The sequence below is a fragment of the Lepidothrix coronata genome, unplaced genomic scaffold (assembly GCF_001604755.1).
Source record: "Lepidothrix coronata isolate B3197 unplaced genomic scaffold, Lepidothrix_coronata-1.0 Scaffold16, whole genome shotgun sequence".
NCBI classification, from domain to species: Eukaryota; Metazoa; Chordata; class Aves; order Passeriformes; family Pipridae; genus Lepidothrix; species Lepidothrix coronata.
In genome coordinates this window covers 7261678-7283908 of record NW_016690196.1, presented here as the reverse complement: position 1 = coordinate 7283908, position 22231 = coordinate 7261678, and the positions used below count along the sequence as shown (strand labels likewise).

At 36.3% G+C, this 22231-nt stretch overlaps 1 protein-coding gene across 2 annotated transcripts in view; it reads right to left on the bottom strand.

Moving 5' to 3' along the window:
* ZFAND3 (zinc finger AN1-type containing 3) overlaps positions 1–22231 on the bottom strand; it is a 134227-nt gene that overhangs the window by 90524 nt on the left and 21472 nt on the right. For both annotated transcript variants that reach the window (XM_017806778.1, XM_017806779.1), the window contains exons 2-3: positions 12025–12065; positions 10088–10114 (exon numbers count right to left, since the gene is read on the bottom strand). In XM_017806778.1, coding sequence (XP_017662267.1) covers positions 10088–10114; positions 12025–12065 — 68 coding nt within the window. The remainder of the gene's footprint in view (positions 1–10087; positions 10115–12024; positions 12066–22231) is intronic.

Below are 22231 nucleotides of genomic sequence, written 5' to 3'. Positions count from 1 at the left end.
TTATACAATTACCAACAAAGAAATCGGTCTTTTATTCCTGATGTAGCTCACTGCAAACAACTTCTAGTGAATACTAAGTCCACTTTGAGCAATCTTATTCGACATGCACAAGTTTACTTTTGGTCATTTCTAATGCTTACAATCCCCAAAGATATCTACTGTCTGTTCAAATTTGCTCGCCATTTATATGGAACCTTTCCCATAGAGCTGGACCAATCCCAAAATATAAAAGCTCCTATTATTTAGGAGCTGAAATCAAATAAAAATGCTACTGCTTTTTCTGAGTACTAAGATATATAAATGTACATAAATACAGAATAGAAGTTTAGAAATCTCCAACGTTTCCTCCTTATACATTAAGTTCATTAACCCTGCACATCATGAAATTTATGTGTTCACTTATTCAAGTAATAAACAGCTATGGTGTAGGTAACATTAGCAGTTAAAAATATACAAACCAGAGCCTCCCTCTGCATTTGCTTGATGAGCCTTAACGCAGAGGAGAGGGAGAAAAGTCTTCTATTATGCTCTGAAGGCTATTACTTTTTGTTGCAGCAGGAAAAAATCTCAGAAGATACACTCTACAGAAGACCACAGCTAGATTGCTTGTTCAGCTTCAGCACTTCTGATCCCAACTGAGACAGAGCGTTTGGGTCCAACTCGTGACCTGACTGCAGCCCAACAGCTCAGAATCAACACTCCTGATTCATAGTTTCCAAATACTTTGGCCAGTAACAGTCACAGTTCCACATAACTGCATTTATTTATACTAGATGGATGGGAGTGGCATTAAAGGATGGCAAAATCCTACACTGAGCTTGAAAAGTCAAGCACTCTGAAATAAGTAAGTGCCTGATCAAATCAATTTTGTACACTTGTGATCTGACCTCTTTATTTAATTTGAAATTATTTTCATAATGCATGCAGTCACAGAACTTCTCTTTTAGAGGACCCTTAATTTGCTTACTGGATGGAATGAAAAATGTTCACAATGTGCAACTGGTATCTTACAGAAAGCAGAGCTCCTTTCTGCTAGACTCTTGACTTTGTTTTAACCCCAAGGAAATCAAAGAGAAATCAAAGAGAACTAAATTCTACTCATGTTCTCTGCCACAGAATTCTTATATGACTTCTGTAAGTTCCTCCTCATATTTATTTTCAAGATGTTCAGATTAGGATTCCTGGGTCCCCACTAGGAGAAGCACTAAATACCCCTGCAGTTCCATCGAGGTCGGAAGATGTGTACTTTCAATGTTTAAAGCATCAAAAAATTATATGCCTTGGGGGACAGAGATTATGAAAGGACTACAGTTCCAAGGCTTCTCAAAGTTGATATCCAACATATAATCCCAATATGTGTGGATGTTTGACATTTGTGGTTTAGATTCTTATCTATATACAGTGAACAAGAATATCACAACCCTGACTCACGAAAATGTCAAGATGGTAAATTTCTTATTTTCTTGAAACACTAGGGGGCTAATGAGTTATTTAAAGAAATTCTATAAAGAAAATAATTATTCTCCATTCAGCTCAAATACAAGCGTCCTGGTAAGAAGATACAGGGCATGACAGAATGTCTTATATTGCCTCCTATTCAGTACAACGAATGAGAGTACAATTGTGAATAAACATCTCTACAGTGTTGCAATTAAGAAGGCACACCTTAGTATTACTTAATAGTGAGGGAGACTATCCAGTAGAAATACTGGAGCCCATGGTGCATGAAGAACCCCCAGTGGCTTCACATCAGGACAGGATATCTGTTTCAAGGAGACATTTTCAACAAGCAGAGCTTACCTAGATGATATCTACTGACCTGTGATTTAAACCAGAGTAGGCCAGTAATCTTATGCTTTCCTGTACTCTTTGATCCTTTTATCATAATTAAAAGACAGTTATAATGGATACACACAGACTGGATTAATTATTATGGCACCATAACCTGCCTTGTCATTTCCTAAATCTTCAGCATCAGATTCAGTCAATAGCCTATGCTTTCTGCAAAAGAAAGGAGCAAAATCTTACACATTCAGTTATTAGAGATGCAGTTCTTTCAGATAATTTTACCAGAAAGACCTTATCAATAGTCCTGCAGGCTTAGAGATCTCCAGTATAAAATTACAAACACACAGCTCTGTCCCCACAATGGAGATTCATCTACTCACATTTAAGGATAAAGACATTCCTGCTGGAAACTATTTTAACCTACTAATATTCTCCTGGACTAATAGTTAAGTGATATTTAATCACTTTTTACATTTATTCATAAGTGATCCTAAATAACTTATTTAATAAGGGATATTTAATGCAATAACAAAGAAGAAAAATTATCAAGGGGTATTTTTTCCCCCAAAGTTTGCAAATTAGTACAACAGTTTAAATGTTAACCTTTAAGAATTCCATCTCATTCAACGTAACATCTTAAATTTTGTACCTCTGAAGATGAGAGTCATTATCCTTTCACCTTCTATTTAATTAATATTACATGCAAACTCATTCACAGACACTGTGATTTTTTTAAAAAAGCTCAAAGTTATAGCTGTATTGACTAAATCTGCATGAACAGTTTGCCCTCTGGTGACTAACTTTGTGAGAACATACAAGATTTGCAACACATATGAAAACCGGTAAAAATAAAAAACTACTGGAATGTTTGCAGGCTCCATAAGAAACAGCATTAAAAGTTTTTTAAAAAAACCCAATCTGGTACACATTAATTGCAACAGAGCAATGTGATTTCTTCTAAATTAAGAAGATAAACAAACTGAACTAAAGAGAAAGTGTCACAAAGATGAAGAATGGAAATGCAACTGTAGAACAGCCACACACAGAAGAGAACTGAAATTCCAGAATTTTGCCTAAGACTTATGAAGGCTAAGACAAAATAAAGAAACAAAAGGTCCCTAGCTGCATCCATTCCTCAAGGGTATAAAAGGCAAGTCCAAAATCAGCCTGTCCAAAATCAAGAGGGAAATACTATCATCTCTCAGTAACTGATGAGGAATGGAATTAGGAGACAAAAAAAGCAACTTGTCTAGTATCACTAAGAAATGCTCACTGACTGTGAAAAGGAAATCAAGTCCCAGGATCCTAGTCAGCTGTCTAGCTGCTAGATCACATTCTTTTTACATAAAACAGATAAACAACTGAAAAGTCATCAGTTACATTTTGTTCTATTATCCAGATCACATGTGTCCGGTACACCTGCTCCTCTAACAGCTTAAATCACCTTAGAGAACAGCTATACTTTCCTTAACACCAAGCTGCTGAGCAAAAACCTTTTCACAAGGAAGGTCTTTCTTGGTCTTGCCTTGCCTGTGTAGGCAAGAATTGCTGAAATGTTGTCTAGCCCATCACTGTGACTGCTCACCTAAATTCTTTCTCACTGTCCTTGGTTAAGGGTTGTTGTTGGACAGTAACTACCTTCCATTTGGAGATGCTCAAGCATGTACAAGTTAATAGGGATAAGAGAGGAATGAAAATGCTGGGACTGGAATGAAAGAATTGCAAGAACTGCAAGCAGAGTTAACTGGCCAAAATCACTGTTGTGTTCTGCTTGAATTCACCAGGAAGTTTAGTTAGTGTAAGGACTAGCAGAATGCTGGATAATTTCTTCAATCATCACAAATACTGATCATAGAGGTACACTTTCCCAGCTACCTCAAAACGGCAGAGTAACTTCCTCTTGGCCACCTAGCACATAACCTTAGTACTTATTAAAAAAAAAAATTGGCTCTAGATTCCTTCCCTTGCAAAATGCCTTTTGAAACCAGCTCGTTTACCACATAGCACTTCTCCTGTTCCACCTTGGACTCTTGTGTAACAGTACAAGGGGAAAGAGAAAGGTTAGCTGCTGGTCCCGTACAATTTTCATATGGCACTAGTAATTAGAATTCTAGAAAATCTGCAGTCACCTCGACAGATATCCTTGCGCATTCCTAAATACTCCCATGCAGTAGTGCCTGACACATCTCCAGTGCCAAACTACATTTTATTTGCAAGACAAAATCTGCATAATACTTTTTAAAGGAATAAGCTGAATGTTTCTAAAATGTGCCCACTGATCTGACCTCTCTTCTCAGTCACAAAGAGTTAAATATTCTCTTTTATTCCCCAAAGGCTGCTGGTCGCACGCAGAGGTGCCATGTTTTATTTAAAACATGCTCTCTCTCAGTAACCACTTGTTCTAATTGGCAAGGCAAGGCTGGGTCCCCAAAGCACATAGCTCGTTAGATTCAGTTTGGATTACAAAAACACGATGAAACAAACTGCATCGAAATGTACAAATTAACAGCTCAGGAGTGCACGACATGGACATGGAATTAGATTGTAATATGGAACAAACTCCACAGGGAGGCTAAGGAACAAATCACTACTGTCTCTATAAACTAGAGAAGGATTCCAAACAAGCAAATACACAAAACAGAGCACAGACTTTTCTATAAATCAAGTAAATTGCTAAATTAGAAAAAAGCAAAAACATTCCTTCTGTCTCATGCACACATTTATAGGAGAACGGAGTTACAAGAAAGTTTAATAAATTAAACCTGTGGGTTGCACATCCTTGATAAGTCTGCTTTCATGCTGGTAATGTGCAAACATCATAGCAATTAAGTCATATTTCCAAACTTTTTTTTTTACGTCAACAGAGAACCTGTACACAGGAGACTAAATTACAGCTGGTGTTTCCACAAGTCATTTGGAAAGGTTAGAAGGTGAACAAGATATTAGCAAAATAGAAGGAAACTGGCTTTACCATAAAGAAGGATATACACTCAAAAACAGAGCTATGAAAAACTAAGGCAAGACTAAGGAAAAAAATGAGAGCTGAGCCCTTTTCTTTGCTTGTAGATCAATCTGTACAATGGAACTGTCCAACCCCTGAGATAAGAAAAAGAAAACACATGGAAAATATCAGTAATGTCTTTTCAAGACAGAAAAAAATTAAATTAAGACTATTTGACAGTCTTTTTGGGTAGCCAGCACTGATAAGGGGTCATAGTTTTGTATGAGTAGAGTTTATATATTTAACAAATGAGCCCCAGACAACTAGACTTTATTTCCCAAGGCACAATCCAACAGCCACCGATGTCCTACAGGGTAGACTGCTGACAGGATTGACTGTAAAATGATAAAGTTATTAATTAAAAGGCATTCAGTTTTACTAGACTGTGTTGGTGAAATGACACTTACAAATGTGATGGGATAATGCCCTACTAACTTGTAGTAGCCAGGAAGAAGAAAAGAGAAAAAGCAGAACACAACATTTGAGTGACAGCTGTGAAAGAAGTTCCCTTTCTTCCACTAACAATGGTAAAGAAACTTCATGGGTCTGTCTTCCATCAGTGCTCACCCCTTCCCACTGTTTTATATGGGGGAAGATAAAAGAGGATGAAAAAGGACAAAATATTTGAGCAAACCAAACAAGCAGCTGAACCATTGGCCCTTGTTCACACCCTTCACTGCACTACTCCACACAGCCAGGTCCCGAGCAGATGAGAGTTGTGTCTTCTACACAGCATCTTTAATGCCTTTTTACGTAATGCACAGCCAAATTATATCAGCATTGACACAAAGAAACATAGGAGCACTGTACTCCACAGCTTCCATGCCATGACAGTAACAAAAAAGTGGACCCCTCAAGTAATGTTTTACTAACTCCACTCAACATGTGTTCTTTATTTAACTCTTATAGCTCCAACAAGGCTAGAAAGCTTCAGGTATCCTTCTCTCCCAAATTTCCAATTCTCCTTTATTTAAGGAGACCTAAGATGGTGTAGTATAAACATGCTGGATGATTTGGTTGATGTTACTTTTGACAGTAGTAAAATGATTAGTCCTAAGCTTACATCATACAACCGTATTTTAATAAACTCACTTTCTATTAATTTGTATTTCCCCTCTAAAACTTTAAGCCAGGTTAGGGGAAAAGGAATCAACTAAAAATCTTTTAAGTCCCTTCCAAACCCTTCCACAAAATATTGCCCTGTTCTAACAAACCAAACAGAGCTATTTCTCAGATCTTTACATTTTTTTAAAGCCATGGAATAATGCACACCAACAGTGTAAAAAGAGTCACCGGGGTCAGCAATGCAAATCAAGCTTATAAATAACTGAAGCTCAACTGAAGTAGTTTATCCAATTTTTTCTTAATTCCATTTCCTGGTGACTTTCTTTCTCAAGTTTAGCATACATCTCATCTTTCAAGTTCATTAACTATGCCAAGACATCTTTTTCCTACCAGCCTTTCCCTTTTAGAAATTCTTTGGGTATAAAGTAAAAGAAATTGAATGGATGCCAAACAATATCTATGGTTATCTCTGAAATGTTACAATTTTCTATTAGTAGTGCTCTAGAAATTAGAAATATTTTTGCTGCCACTGTAATCAGCTATACAATTTTCCAAAGAAATATTTAGCTGCAAGCCTGAGAAGATGAAGCCTGACTGCTTTCAAGCTCTAGCCAGTGAGTGATGTTTTTTGTAGCAAGCACTCCATGTACTTCAAAATACAAAGACCGAGATGAATACAGCAACAAACTGTAGCCTAATGAAGCAACATATTGAGGCACTGGTTTCCATCAGGAGCCAACAAAGGGAATACCATACTGAAAAAAGAAATGTCTTGTGCAGCAATAAAGAAAACTAATTCTTTAGTGATGTTTTCGAACTTCTGAAAATGTTCACTGCTTTTCCAACAAAGTACTAAAACTTGTGGATTCATGTTGAAAATTACAAGCATATGAAAAATGCAAACCCAACAGATTTTTAATCATTCATTTAGGACTGAAAACTTTATGAACAGAAGGGCTGAATCACAGAATACGCTGAGTTGGAAGAGACCCACAAGGATGATTGAGTCCAACTCCTGGCCCTGCTCAGGATCATCCCCAAGAGTCACACTGTGTGCCCGAGAGTATCATTCAAATGCTTCTTGAACTCTGTAAGGCTTGGTGGCATAATTTATCATTTATTGTACAATAGGATACAGCAAAAAAAACAAAATTTGAACTAGAAACATGCAAGATACACCAGTTGAAAAGGTTTCCAGAAAGCAAGCTGAAAGCTTGACTAAAGATCAAATTAGCAGTTAATTAACAGCAAAATCTATTTCGGCAGGAACACTGATTTTTGCCAGCTCATGCTTACAGTAGGTGTTATTACTGCCAGACATGGCAGTAATAACAGACAAGCTCTAAATAGCTCCCAAGATTTACAAAAATCAAGAGAAAAGAAATTGTTATTCAGTAACTCTGAGCCACATAAAAGTCTCAATTTTGTAAGCTTCAAAAACTGTGTATGACTTAAGCATGACAAAATAAAGGTCTGCTCAAGAAAGCAGGATGCTTAAGATGCACAAAAATATGAAATAACTCTACAGTAAGAGTTCAGGTATGTTATATAGCAGATATTACTATCTATTTTTATTTCCCACACCCTTATTAGATCTTTTCAATTCAGGAAAATAAAAGGTTACAAAATTTCATAACCTAGCATAGAGCTAAACATACACATTGAAAATACATATGCATTTTCAGCAATACTGATTTTCTGCTTGTTAGATGGATATTAAAACTCTGTAATTTTTTTTTACTCATCAAGAAAACAGTATGTAAAAAAAATGCTTTATTTAAATCTAAAAATAAAACTGAACTAACAGTTCAGTAACGGTAAAGCCCTTAAAACTCAGAAAATTCTTGATTTATATCATTGAATTATTTTCTCAATTTCAGTGATGCTGATCTAGCGTTTTGCAGAATGTGAACATAAATATTGTACAGCTGGATTAAGAAATGACACCCACTTCTAGAAGTTTCAATTACACATTGAGACAGAAGGGCTATTAATTTGATTCACAAATCCATGAATACTCTAATCATAACTTTATCTTCTTCCAGTTTTCCAGGTGCATCTGTCCATCAAACCTTCCTGCTGCACTTACCTTCAGCTTCACATACTATTGAACAAGCTGAAATCCACTTTCTGCACCCCTCTTTCCAATGCACTAAACCTTCTAAGATCACAATCAAATGGATTAAAGGCAGACTATGTGGTTTTGGCATCATTTAAGTAGAAAGTATAGTTTCACCATTTTCTGTATTTAAATATTTGTTCTTGCTCCATAATAGTTTGTTCTGTGACTGTTCCCAGAGGTTCCAATTAAAATTGAGTTCTTGAGGTACCAGGTGTTGTTTCCACGAATGTAGAATTCCTGCCTGCAAGACCCTACTTTATAAAAGTGACGTTTCAAAAGGTACTCAAACATTGCCCCTACCTGAAGGTGATATTAAAACTTCCATAAACCCAATGTGAGCAAAGTTATGTTCATAAGAGTACTTTTGAAAAATTTCACTCATCACTGTCCTGTATTTTAATCATTCCAATTTCACAGTTTACCATACTGAAAGAAGAAACGTTGCAGTCTTAGTGAAAGATGTGTTGTCATTAAGGGAGATACTCTGGCTGTAATGTGCATTTTTTCACTCATCAGCCTATATTCTGATTAAAAAACCCCAAAACACCACTTTATTGTATTTGTATTCTCAATGAATGAAAAGTCTGAAGCAACTATGTCTTAACCATCTAAAGAGCATATTTAATTTGAAGCACTTTAATAGGCAGTATTACATTTGTACTGTATCTGAAGACTTCGAGGCACTGATAGCACACGGTCAGCACTGAATTGGAGACAATGTTACAGCACTTTGCAGAAGTACAATTCACTTGAAATTATTTCAGAGAAGCTCTTGAATATTACAAAAGTCTGTTGCTTTTACAGGGCTAAAGTAAAACAAATCAGGTATTCCTTCTCAGAAGAGGCGGCAAAGAGGGCTGAAGAGGACAGCTAACTTCAAGCTCCTCTACAGTATTTATCAACCTTCACGTGCAAGCCAAGAGCTAGTCTGGGGCAAATGAACAGCAAATTTGTGATTGTACAGAAGAGCTTACTGAACCTTCTAGATCTAGGCCAAAACATTGGGCACTTCTGGGCAAATGGTTGCATATATCTGTGCAGTATGCAGCTCATTCTTGCCATAGAAAACTGAACAAATTAATCTCTATAATAAACAGTATTCCCACATTTAATGTAAGAAATTGTACAGAAGATAGTCAAAACAAGGAATGCCAGCCTCCCTGCTACATAATCCGGTTGCTTTTGCTGTTTGTTTCATCTTTGGACAAATGGGAGTGAAAATTCAGTGAATTTATTTTGATAATAAATTTAGAAATCAGAAGCATTTGGTCAAACAATAAGGCAAACTGACAGGCGATTGCCCTTTGATCAAATTCTGTGCTGATTAATACAATGGATATCAAACTATGACCATTTTTTTCCCAAGGGATGGGTGTTGTGGTTTAGGAACATTCTTCACTGAAACTCCAAACCACGCTGCTCACTTCCCCCCCCCCTTCCTCTCCCTCTGTGGCAGGCTGGAGCAGAGAACTGGAGGCACCAAAGGTAAAGATCACAGATTGAGATAAGAACATTTACTGGAGACTTCGATGAGGTAAGAAAACACACAGTAACAGCTACAATATCAATAATAAAGGTACAAGATAGGGAAACAATTCACATGGGATTGCTTGGAACCGGTCACTCCCTCTGCCACGTTTTCTCAAACGGAAGGAACTCTTTCTCCCTGGAAATGAGTCCATTTCCCCCACCCCTGGCAATGACATGAGGTGGAATGGAATAACCTCCAGGTCCCAGCCATGCTGCTCCTGGCTACTGCAAAAATTAATCCTGACCTGGCTGGAACCAGGACAATGGGGAAGTCAGGAAGGGCAGAAGCAAAGAACAGCTTACAACCACATATTTACAAACTTGTACATAGTTCAGAAAGTCTGAGAAACCTGTTAAGATAGGAAGGCTCCACGAATAAATCATATTGCACTGTAAACACAACAATGTTTTCATCCCTTGTTGCCCTTCTCCTCTGGTATGTATAAAAAAGTAATGCTCACACAAATGTAAGCTCTTTCCTGCTGTGTTTGTCTCAAATTAATTTTTTAAAAAACAGGAAGACTGGACTCTATCCCTTCTCCTTGAAAAAAACCAACAAAAAAATGTAAAAAGTTACTAACCTTTTTCGTTGTGTGGATTTCTTTTTTCTGAAATAAAAGAGAAAGGAAACAATGGTCAAGAGAAATCATATTTTGCAATTTTCCCTCACATACAAACCTGCTTCAATACATTTGAATAAATAATTTGCCATATTAAAAAAGAGGAACTTTTTTCACATCCTTTCTTTGGAGTGCCTGAAACAGTGAAAAACATCTTCAACACCTTACTTGCCTAAAATCTTGCTATCTGTGGTGTTAGAAACAAGAGTATACATCTTTCTATTTCCGTATGTGGCTGGAAACCCAGTACAAAAAATACGCCAAAAATATTTTCAGTAACATCAGGAAAAAAGAAAAAATAGAAAAATTATTTTCTGCTGGAATGATGACATTGAGAGGTTTCAAGTTATGACTCCAACAGAACTGGTTATTTCAATACTACTTGTTAAAGGAACCATAGTTAAGGTCTAAAAAAAGATAGAGTAAATTTGCCTTTTCCTACAATACCTTGTTTTATTCCAACTACTAGTAGCTTTTTAAGCTACTCAAACTCTTCCAAGAACTTATTTCATTAAAATAAACAGGCTCTAAGGAATGTCTTGAAAATTGAAAAACATAAGCTCTCCCGCCTGCCCCCGCCCCCACAGTCCCCAATCACACAAATGTTTGTGTATCATCTTGCAATTTTACAACAGAAAAAAATTAACTTTATCAGAAGTAATGGAGTTTCAGAAGAACTGCAGAATAGAAGACAAGAACTTTTCTTCTTGTTAAACAGAAACAGAATTCCAAGCAAACAAAAAAAATCCAAACCAGTAAAACCAAAATAAAAGATGTTTTGCCTAATGCCTGGTCTGCTGTCTGAGAAGTGTTGGGTACTCTGCTAAACTCAGAATGTGAGGGATGGGCCATTTTGATGTCTCGGATTCAGAACACCCCCATTTCTGAGGTACACAAACATAAGCTTTTTGCAGTGCTAATATAAACATATCAGTCTCACTGAATCAAATCAAAGACCTCGTAACTTGTTTGTGACCGTGGTCAGTAGGGAAAGAGCACAAGAAAGGACTTACACTTTTCTCAATATACCATTCCAGTGACCCATGGCTTTGGAAAACAGCCAGAGAAATACATGCATCATTTTGCTGTACAACCTTAGACAATCTTTATTTCCCATGTGTTTGTTTAATGAAGTGATGCTGAACCTAAGATCTATAATCTATGAGTCAAAATTCATTTTTTTTTGTTAAAAAAAAATGCTGAAAAAGCTTTAAAGTTTAATAAAAATGCTGATCCTTTTAAAATTGTATCGGTTCCCCCAAGACAAATTACAAATCATGAACTATGACAGGACTTTAATTAAAATTAAAAATTAGTTTACAATATTAAATAATACCAAAAAAAAATAATTCAGAAAGGCAAAGCTAAAAGATGGTAATGGGAAACGGTCAATAACAATTCTTAAGATTTTACACAAAAGCAATGACCTTACAATAAGAAATAATATGCAGTAATTAGAATTAGCCTACCGATGAGCTACTGATGATTTAACATTCAAGGGCTGTAAGTAAAAAGAAACAAGGTATTCTATACCAACTTTTCCTTTTCATTTTTTATCCATTTTATATAACAGAGGTTATTATAAAATAATTCTATGAAATTCCAAAATACAATTCAGACATTCTGAAAGCCACATCATCCATACAGGAGCTGTGCTGGCAGTGGAGCTCTGTAGTTCAAGGATGTACCAAAATTCCATAAACTTCAAGAACAAGGTTTGATGGGTACATTTACACAAGAGGTTCTTGATTAGCAAAGAAATGAAGCAACGAAGTGAGGAAAACCTGATTACATATACACACTGAAAGAAGAGAAACCCATGCACAAATCCTAAAGGAGATGCCAACAATGTGGTTTCAATAATCTAACAAAAACACAAAACCTTTTACTGCACTTACCAGCAAAGCATTTGGAACAGAGATTCATAGTCTTGCTGGACCTGGGCAAAAAATAAAAAAAAAATAGAGCTAAAAAATTCATTATATTTCTAATCAATATAGGGAAGGTTTTTGGGGAATGGAAAGGGCACAGAGAGGGTAAGAACTTATATGGCTAAGAATCAAAGATAAGTGGCTGAAAACAGCTGAACTAGAAACAGAGTCAGGAAAGAGACTTCGTGTGGTAATCTCTTTCCAATTTAAAGAGTTTCCAAAACATGATTTCCACACATTTACCTCATATATGAAAATAAGCTTCCTTTACCATTCAACGTACATGTTACACATTCATTATTCAAATCTTTCTACTGCAGTATGATGATAGACAGGAAGCACCAATACATTCCACTTAAATATCAGACTTCCCTTGGCAACAGCTCTGCAGTCCTGACAAATCCTGAATACAATACAGCAATGGAGAGATTAAAGTATTGTACTTATAAGGACACAGACATATGTGCTCTTGAAGTCTAGCTGGAATGGCTTAAGTAGTTATTACCTCAAGCTGTTCATTACTACCCTCAGCTGTATCCAGCAGTAATTTAAAATAACCTGTCTGGCTCTGCACTGACATGGACTAGGACAGTTCATATGATCCACTAGAGTGGCTCAGCTTTGAGGGAAGCAACAGAGAAAAACAGCTGGAGAACAACACCATATCTTAAGCCTCCCAGATGTCTCCAAAGTTGTCTATGCAATTATGCCACAAGTGTTCAAGCCTCAGAAACTCAGTACGCTCACAGAAAAAAAAAATATATATATATGGTTATAGACCTCCCTAGGGCTACCGTGAAAATACCCAGAGCAAAACTCTATGGGAGAACGAGTTCCTCCTAGTTTACAAAAGCTCTCTTCTAATATCACATCTCCTTCACAAAGTGACCTAGAGAATATTCTCAAAAGTGTTGAAATGTCTTTAAGTAAGAACAATCCAGTTTCTGTGCACACCAGCCAGTATTTGATTTGTTCAGCATTCCTGAACTAGCTCTGCCATTACATGTAAGTATTAAAGCTGTCCTGAGCAGATCTGAAAGTACCTATTGACAGGCAAGATGAGACCTTTTTGCCTCCTCAGGGCAGCTCTAGCTGGAATATATAATTTAGGCAAATTAATTGCACCTTTATCTTTAGAAATACGCATATACAAAAACAACTGAGACAATCAAAACAGTTGTTTTCTATTTCCAGCCAAACACAGATGGAATTTTGAGAGGAGATCAGTATCTTAACAACACAAATTATAAAAAACTGCTTGCTATCTTGAGAGAAAAAAATTGACAATTTTTTTCAAAGCAATTATATCACAAATGAACATACATATCAGGATTATAGAAATTTTTTCTCCCCACAGAGTTTGTAGAGGGTTATTTTGAATGACTTTCCAGTAAAAAAGTAAATCCAGACTTGGTCAATCATATCTCAGCATTAGTCACATCGAAACATTACAGATGCTTTTCAATTCATGCACATTTGAAAGCTGGTTTACATCAGGCTCAAGAATTCTAAAAGAACACACATCACTGCAGATTTGAGATATAAGCATTTTCCAGCTATAGCAAGAGCCACAGACACATGAAAGCTAGTTTTAAATGCAAACAGTATGTGCACAGAAGAAAAGTTAATTCCCAGGAAAAGAAAAGCAGATCAGCATTTGTAGCCATACAAATATATCATCAGATTGGTAGATACCCAAAGATTCAATATCTGCAAAGATTATCTACCTTCAACAGAACTGCAATTAAAAACAGCACAGTGAGTCAACACCTACAGCATTAGTGTGCTGCAGTTCAGTACTCACTGCTTATGGGTTAGACCTTCTGTAGGAGCCCAGTATGCCAGGCAGGAGCTTCTCTGCAAAGCCATTAAACCCCAGGGGCAGCAAAGAAAAAGAAAGGCAGAGTTCAGCTGGTTCATATTGATGACATTAGAATGGGCAATGACAATAGTGGTATAACCAACCATCTCAGTTGCTAAATATCAATCCAAAGCCTCATATAATATTTACTTAAAAGCACACCAACAATGGAAAACGCAGATGCAAACACAACATACAGCTATGTGAAAAAAAGAAAAAAAAATGCCATTTACTCCTAACACACAAAACCCACCAGATTTTCTGAAAGGACAGCGCTACTGGACAAGTGACCTTGTGAGCTAAATAACTTCAGGTCACTGTTATAGTTTCAAGGATCACTTTCTCCCCAAACCTTTTATATGCCTTTTCGGGGCATCCAAGTCAGTCTGAGGCTGCTACCTACCATGAGAATCTAAACTTTTGTGTTTATTCTCTTAGTTTCTTTTACACAGCCACTTATGTGAGTGCAGATACATCATCATTATACTATAACTAAAAAGAGAGCATTTTTATTAGAGATAGAGTAACAGCACTGATCACAATAGCTTCTTTTTGAAAATGCAATATTTAATTAGAGCAAAAGCTTTATAAAGAAAACACCTTACGCAGTTTACATACATCAAACTTACTAGGTATTATCTGAGATTCATATCACTGTCTGTCAAGTAAAACATTGTTCGATAGCTCTTTGTTACACTACAAATCCCTCATCTCATTGGCAGGATTTCCTCTTTACAGCAGGCAAGGGTTCACTCACCAGACTTAAAATTGAGCAAGCCCGCATATTGCTGTGCTCTCATGAGGCACATCTTGTTAACCACATCGCTGGTTTATATTAATTATTTCTCAGCGACTCCAGAATTCACCGAAGCTCATAGTGCCAAGAAGGAACACAAACAGATAAAATTTCTTTGTTCCTGATAACCTTCTCAAATATATCATACATATGTAATATCTGTTATTTCTAGAGAAAATTTTATTTGAAACACTCAAAGTTCTGAAGTATCAGTCTTGGTCATGACACAGCCTTCTATTCCCACTTCATAGGAAAAAGATGGTCACAGGTAACTTAGGGAAGGGAATACAATTCCTGCTTCTAGGAACACAGAGTAAAATCATCACTGTACTGGTGAATAAGGCACAGCAAAGCTAGAATTCAAAGTCAGTCCTGGCAGTGAGAACTGCGTGTTTTAGATGGCAAGTCTTTAGGCTGAGACCCTTCTGTCACAGTTAGATTGGGATATTCGACATGCTTCTGAATCAGATATCAAACCACCCTGGTTTTTAACTGGACTTACAGTAATTCCCAGATTTTCCCCATAAAACTCAGGTTCATGCTGAACAGCACCTAATCCAGAATTACTCACATATATATGTACAATAACCCTAGCAAGCCGGTTTTATACTGATAATTTATAATCTCCACTTGTACATAATTTAAGCTGGTATTCAGAAAGATATTCATATTTATAGATAAATCAAGTCAAATAGAATGGTATTATCTCTGAGGCAGAATATAAAGTTAAACCCTCTTTGAAGGTACTTCCTTCTGTCAAAAAGAAACCATTTAACTAAAGGGTGACACAAAATTATTATGTAGATTGGAAACCACAAGGTGAAGCAAGTTCAGAAGGTCAAGTGGCACACTAAGTTAGAGGCAGAGGATACTTCAAGGCAGCTGGAACACCCAAGAGGCTCCAGAATGATTGCACGCAACCGTTCCACAGGGCTCAGTCTGAAAAAAAGTGCGGGTATTAAAACTGCCCCCACTGCCAAAGAAAGAAAACACTCCCTTAACAACATGACCATGAAAGTAGTAGCAATAACATGGGGACTTTGGAAGTGAAAGGAATTTACAGAAATGGGAAATCCTGGAAGTTATAACATATTTATACTTTTAGCAGGAAATAAATCGCATGTAAGGGTAAAAAAAAAATAAAATGCACATTTGAGGCTACTCAAATCATCATCCCTCACTTGCACTATCGTGCCTACAAATCGCCACAGCAAAGGAAACTACGAGAGCATTCAGACAGATGTGCACACAGACCACCAAAGGGTCCTAACCTCGGTGAGATGGACATCTGCATCTCCAGTTAAAGGTCCATAATGCAAAGTGTGAGCCAGTAAGAGTCATTAAATATCAAAAATCGCATACGTCAAACCCTATACGTGTTCATATCCTATAGCACAACTGATATGTAACTGATCAAGAAAACGGAAGAGATTGCTTCCCCAGTTCTATTTTCATATGGTACTTCCAGTACATTCTTATAAAGGTGCGGAGCGGCCTTATCTACTCCACTAAGAGCACTCGAGGTTATTTATTCAATTTTATGCTCCATATTACCATCTTTTCCTTTTGTTCCTTGCCATTTGACAGTACCATTGCAAGGTACCATCCAAATCAATGTGCATTCCACCCCGTCTTCACTGAAAGTTTGGTTGTCCTTCCCCCTCTCCCAGTAAATGACTATCAATACAAAACCACATCCAGAGAATGCAGCTGAATTCCAGTCATAAATCTCAAAGGCTGTGAGATATACAGTAGTTGAACAGAACAGACAGGATCAAAAAAGACAATCTCAATCTGAAGAACAAGTTACATGTGGAAATTCTGTGCAGTCAAAGGGAGTTAAAAAGAAGCATGCCGAAATTTGACTGATCTTAAGAAAGTCTCCAGAAACAACCTTCTGCCAAGAAACTTAGATAGGCACACCTAATAAATAATGAAGGTTTTGTAACAAAATCCTCCATTTTCCGGCAGCGGGTCAGGTGCTTCATAGCTTCGTCATCCCATCTCAAAGATGAAAAAAAAGGCAAACCAGAAACACTAAAAACTAATACTAGCTTTACTCTACCCAAGTGCCAAAGGGCAATACAAAATGCTCAGTTTCACCTTTATTAGCATGCTGCCTACACTTTTTAAAGTAATGGTGAACTAGTATTATTAATGTAGGTGCTCACCAATGACAACAATCATGCAGCTGCATCAGAGTAAAAATAAGTAAAGATTCTAGTATGGGTATATATTCCTCAGTGCTTGAAAAACAACACTAGAATAATCATAATTCTTGAAAATAATTTTTGTTCATCTGTCTTCTGATGATGGAAGAATAAGGGCTTTGGAGAAAAAAATGCTTTCATATAGCATACGTACATTAGACATTTAATTTTAAAGACATTTAAGCCTCAGATGCTAATTAGGTGTGACTGCAAAATCCCAGATTCTGCATTTTTTACTGGAAACAAGGTTTTCCAGCTTATCTAGTAATGATTCATTATGATTCAGAAGTTCCTAAGAGTTGGTAGCAGGAAAACATATCTACTCCAGTGGCACTGTAATTGCATTGGTGATTAAATGCATGATGTTATAAAATGCTTCCTGGTCCCCTTCCCATACAGCAATTATAGTGGGATCACAGTGTCACTACAGTACAAACATATCTTAGCCCCTGAACGATACCTGTCCAACACTGTCAGGGGCCATATGTTCGAAAAAGATTAACATAATATGAATAATGTCATTAATCAGTTAAAACTACACAGATACTCCCCATGCATTCAGCACATACTGCGTCATGTATTTTGCAACTTAAGACAACTATAAATATGTTAAATCAATGCACTTATACTACTGTAGTTAATGATCTGTCACCATTTCCATTATAAAGCAATTTTCAAAGGCTTATAACTCTGCCAAGAGTTCACTCCGAGCTGAATCCTGGCATGCAGCAAAAGCAAAACCATAGAGCACATATGTTTACTTTTATCCAACCAGACTAGAAGAATTAGTTATCATTAAAAGAAATCGATCCAATTCTGTATTTCCCTTACACGTTTCATCTTTTGCTTAGAGTGTGTAACGCTTCACCTTGTGCAGGAGGGAGGTTAACTAGGCTGTGTTAATAAGACCCTCAATTGTCCTTTGAAAGTACACGAGTTTTTGAAGAAAGCCATTTTACTTTCCTAAATCAGAAGTCACCTCCTTGATTTCATATATGCTGCATATTTGATATTTATAGGTCCTCCATAATTTATGATCTTGTTAAGGGCATACAGGCAAGGTTTTTTGGGCAGTTTAAACAATTATTCATATTTTCAAACTGAGGCAGCTCAATTATTCTTCATGAATGATGTATGCCAAATTCCTTTAAAATAAAAGAGCAGAAGTGGAGCATGTCAAATGAAGGTGGACCTATAGAGAACTTGGCAACCAGAAGCAGTAACAGGTGTTCAGAAACAGATATTTAAGTGAACTAAAATCTTAAATTAAATATCCCACAAATGCATTCAATATCCTCTACTTCACCTGTTCTGTACCCATAAACTCAGTGTTAAGAATTCTAGTTCAATTAGAAAAGTGTTATCAGTAAGATTTTTTTTTTATTATTACAACTACTTCTGGGGTTTTTCCTTGAAAAATATGAGTATTCTGGTTTTGGGCTCCTCATTTTCACCACTAGCAATTTATATGTTGCTTATAATTTCAAGATTTTTGGTAAGCTGCTGAAAATGATGCTTCAGTTAGTGAGCCACACGTTCATACCTCAATTTGAAATGAAATGGAGGGTAAACTTTATGAACAGTACAGTGTACTAGTGCAATGCCCTTCTGGCAGTTTTCCACACTCAAAAGATATGCTGATGCACCCCAATGGAGCAGCTGTATCCTGATTTATAATATTTTCAATTTCACTAAAGCATCCTTTTAAAACTCTATGACTGAAACACTTTTTATGTTTTAAATATAAAAAGACACTGAAGTGCTCTGTTGACAATTAGTCCAGAGAAGAGCACAAACACACAAGAGAGGAGAATATGGAAAATACACAGTAAAGCAGCTCCTTAGTCTTTCAAAACATATGGGTTCTGACACAAAAACACTGATAGAGTTTCAATTTAAAGCCTTCTCCAATAATTCTTAAACTGCAAAGAATCCAGCGCATCCAAACTATCTAAGTCAGGTTGTAAGAAGTAAAATCTCATTCAACTGGGTTTCTAACTGAGATTACAACATTGCTGCCCTCCAGCCAAGGCTAAATTGTTCATATTGCCATGAATACACATCTCTATACTTCCTTTGGAAAAAAAAAAATCTCAGCAGCAAAATCATACACCAAATATTCCCCTGCCAACTCTTCAAAATCTTTTTCATGAAGATTTGTAGCCTACTATTTAAAGGACAGCAAAAAGGTTGAAATACTAAGTATTAAGAGAGTCCATGAGGCCTTTAGTGAAGTAGAAATAAAATTTAAAAGTTGTGATCTACCCCACTTCCACAAATTCCTCAAGGATATTATTTTTTCTGAGTACTGCAGGTAATAACTAACATTGCCCTATGACAACACAAGCATCATCTTGAGATTTACAATATGAGATTATATCAATTTCATCTTTTTCTTCAGATCAGACACTCCAATGAACGCTCTCCTGATAAGCAGCACTCAAAAATCTGTTCCATTTGTGTTATTCCATTTACTACAGGATCAGTAATAAATACTAAACAGTAGAACATTCTTAGAAAAAAAGTAGCCAGAAGAAACCTCAAGAAAGTATTCATTTTATCCCCTGACTTAAAGGTATGGCTAATTATATATCAAACCTTGACAGGAAACCCTTCTGAAACATTTCTGACCTGAACCGCTAGATTTAGAATTGAAAGTGGGGAAATGTTTAATTCTTGCTCAATTTAAGTGCAGCAAAAGTGTAGGGAAGCATTATTTTTTTTAAAATCAAAGTTATTTTTCTGTGGCAAAAATGTACTTTAAAAAGCCTGGCAACATAATGGCTTAGAACGGTTAGAACTTTTGAATGACGGGGAAAAAAAAAAGCTTTCAAAGCATTTCCAAGACCGCAGTGTGCACATCAAATAACATTTAAAAGGACAAGTTATGTAAACTGATTTAAAAATGCTGTTGCATAGCATTAACAAAACACACTAACAAAGTCTGGTTTAAGTACTATGCCATATGTATTCTCTCAAAAGCTAGCAGAGCATCAAAATTATAAAATAAAGTCCTTTGTTACAGAGCTCTACTTGTCATGTCTAACAAGTCAAACATTACTGGAGCAGAAAAAACTGAAGTTCTTCAAAACAAACATCTGATAAAAGAATAACTCTCTGTTATGGGAAAGCTGCCTATATGTATGTTTGCACATTTAACTTTCTCAGTAAATAACAAAACCATCAAAACAAAAGGATACAATTAAACAGAAGTGTTTTGAGTCATAATATGTAAATGTTATTAATAATTATACAGATGCTTTTCCTTTCTTCTTTCAAATAGACGAATATAATCTTTGCCTTCTCTTTCAGAGCCATATGGTCACTACTACAATTACTGCATTGATCAAGAAGTCAACATCATGAGGTATCTTCCACAGGCACTGAAATGGAATGAGCACAATACACAAAAACCAACCCAGACCGAAAGCACCAGTGCTGAATTCGGTCTACCAGGCAAGTGTCTGTTCCTAATGGAACACTGGCATTTTTATGCTAGATTATTCCAAGTTTATCTTACTTTTCCCATCTTTCAACTCTCTATACCTCTTCAAAACATCACATAAAAATGTATTTCTCAAAACTCTAAAAGGAAACAGCAGCAATTCATTCCCAAATATTCAAATTGGGTAGTTAATATAGCTATACTGATAAAAGAAAGATCAGGGGAAAAGAACAGACTGATAGATATCTTTCAGGTATCTTTCCCCATATAGCCATCTTTTCCATAGTAATAAACAAACAAAACAAGAACAAAAAAAACCCCAACCCCAAAACAGGAACATTCTTCTCCAGAGTTCTTTACTTATTACTCCCCCCTTCCCAAATCTTCTCATTATCAGACATCATGAAAAACAAGGCAAAATACTGAACTGGATATAAGAGGAAGATATCAGCAAAGATTGAATAAGCCAGTCCACCAGTTTTGAGCAATTACTAAAAAATAAATGACACTGAGGTGGTTAAAAAAAAAAGGCAAAATGAAACACAGATCATTATAGGCAACCTCCCTGATTTTGCTTTAAATACCTTCATTACAACTCTTGGAAGACTTTTGTCCTCAGTCTAAACTTGACCTCCTTATTAAATCTACAATCTAAGTACTCTGATACATGAAACTGTTAAAGTACCCTCACATATATAACCTGCTTGCATAGGTGGAAGACATAAATTGAGGGAAGGCAAACTCATTCTACCAGCTGAAGTATAAGGGACTGGAAAACAAGCAAATACATGCCAGATTGTACGATCTCCTATGTTAGTAAATAATTGAGAGCTATGCAAACTAAAGAATGTATTAGATCATGACTAACATCAGGATATACACTTTTCAAATTTTAGGTGTTATCTTCTAAACAGAGCATAGACCATCAAAGTTATAAGGTATGAACATTAGAAACTACACAGCTGAAGATGTGACATTTCAATGTGCACTCATCTCAGGCTTAAAGGACTCACTATTTGAAAATAATTTTAACTCACACTCATCATTGTAAATGTTGCTGCTATTAACCCTGACAAAGAACATAACACTGTACACCATTCCTTATGCTGTCAATCAGCACTGCTCCCAGTCTAACACAAACATACTGAAATCACCTACCCACGGGTGAACTTCCAGCTACCACCCACCAAACCTGGAGACTCCTAGGATTTGTTAAATTTGAACTAGTGGCATGAACATCAAACTCTATTGCTTATTTACATGATTACCAGCTAAAAAGGCAGTCAGATCTACCAAAACATACTCTAATCAGAACTCAAATCTCTATTTTCTTAAAGGTATTAGAGTGAATTAAGAGAAAAAGAAACAATGCAGGTGCTATGACACATATGCAACTACAGCCAACTTTGAAAGTATCTTTTAAATATAATTCTTAAGCATTCTTAAAATTGCTTATTTTCCCAAGAGAAGTTTACAGTATGAGCTAGGTATGGGTTAAATTGAAAGAGTTTCTAAGAAAGGCCAGTTGTGTCCCATACTGTTCACTAATACAGGAGGTTATTTAATAGCAAATATTCCACCTGTCTTTTCTTGAGCACATCCTGTGAGGAACTGGAAAATTGTTCCAGTGTGTCTAATTGACCTACGAAGGGAAAGTGGATTGGACTCCAAATCTCAGCTTAGCTCTTGGCTTAAAAAGTTTTTAAAAAAGATCAGCCATGGCAATATAAAAATGGCAAAGGAAGCTAGGGAGAGACTGCTCATCTTTTTTTAGGTGGTGCTCACTTCCCCTTGGCCTTCACACATAACCAAAGCCAGAAAATTAATTTTACTGTTTATTCAATAAAAAATGTTATGACACT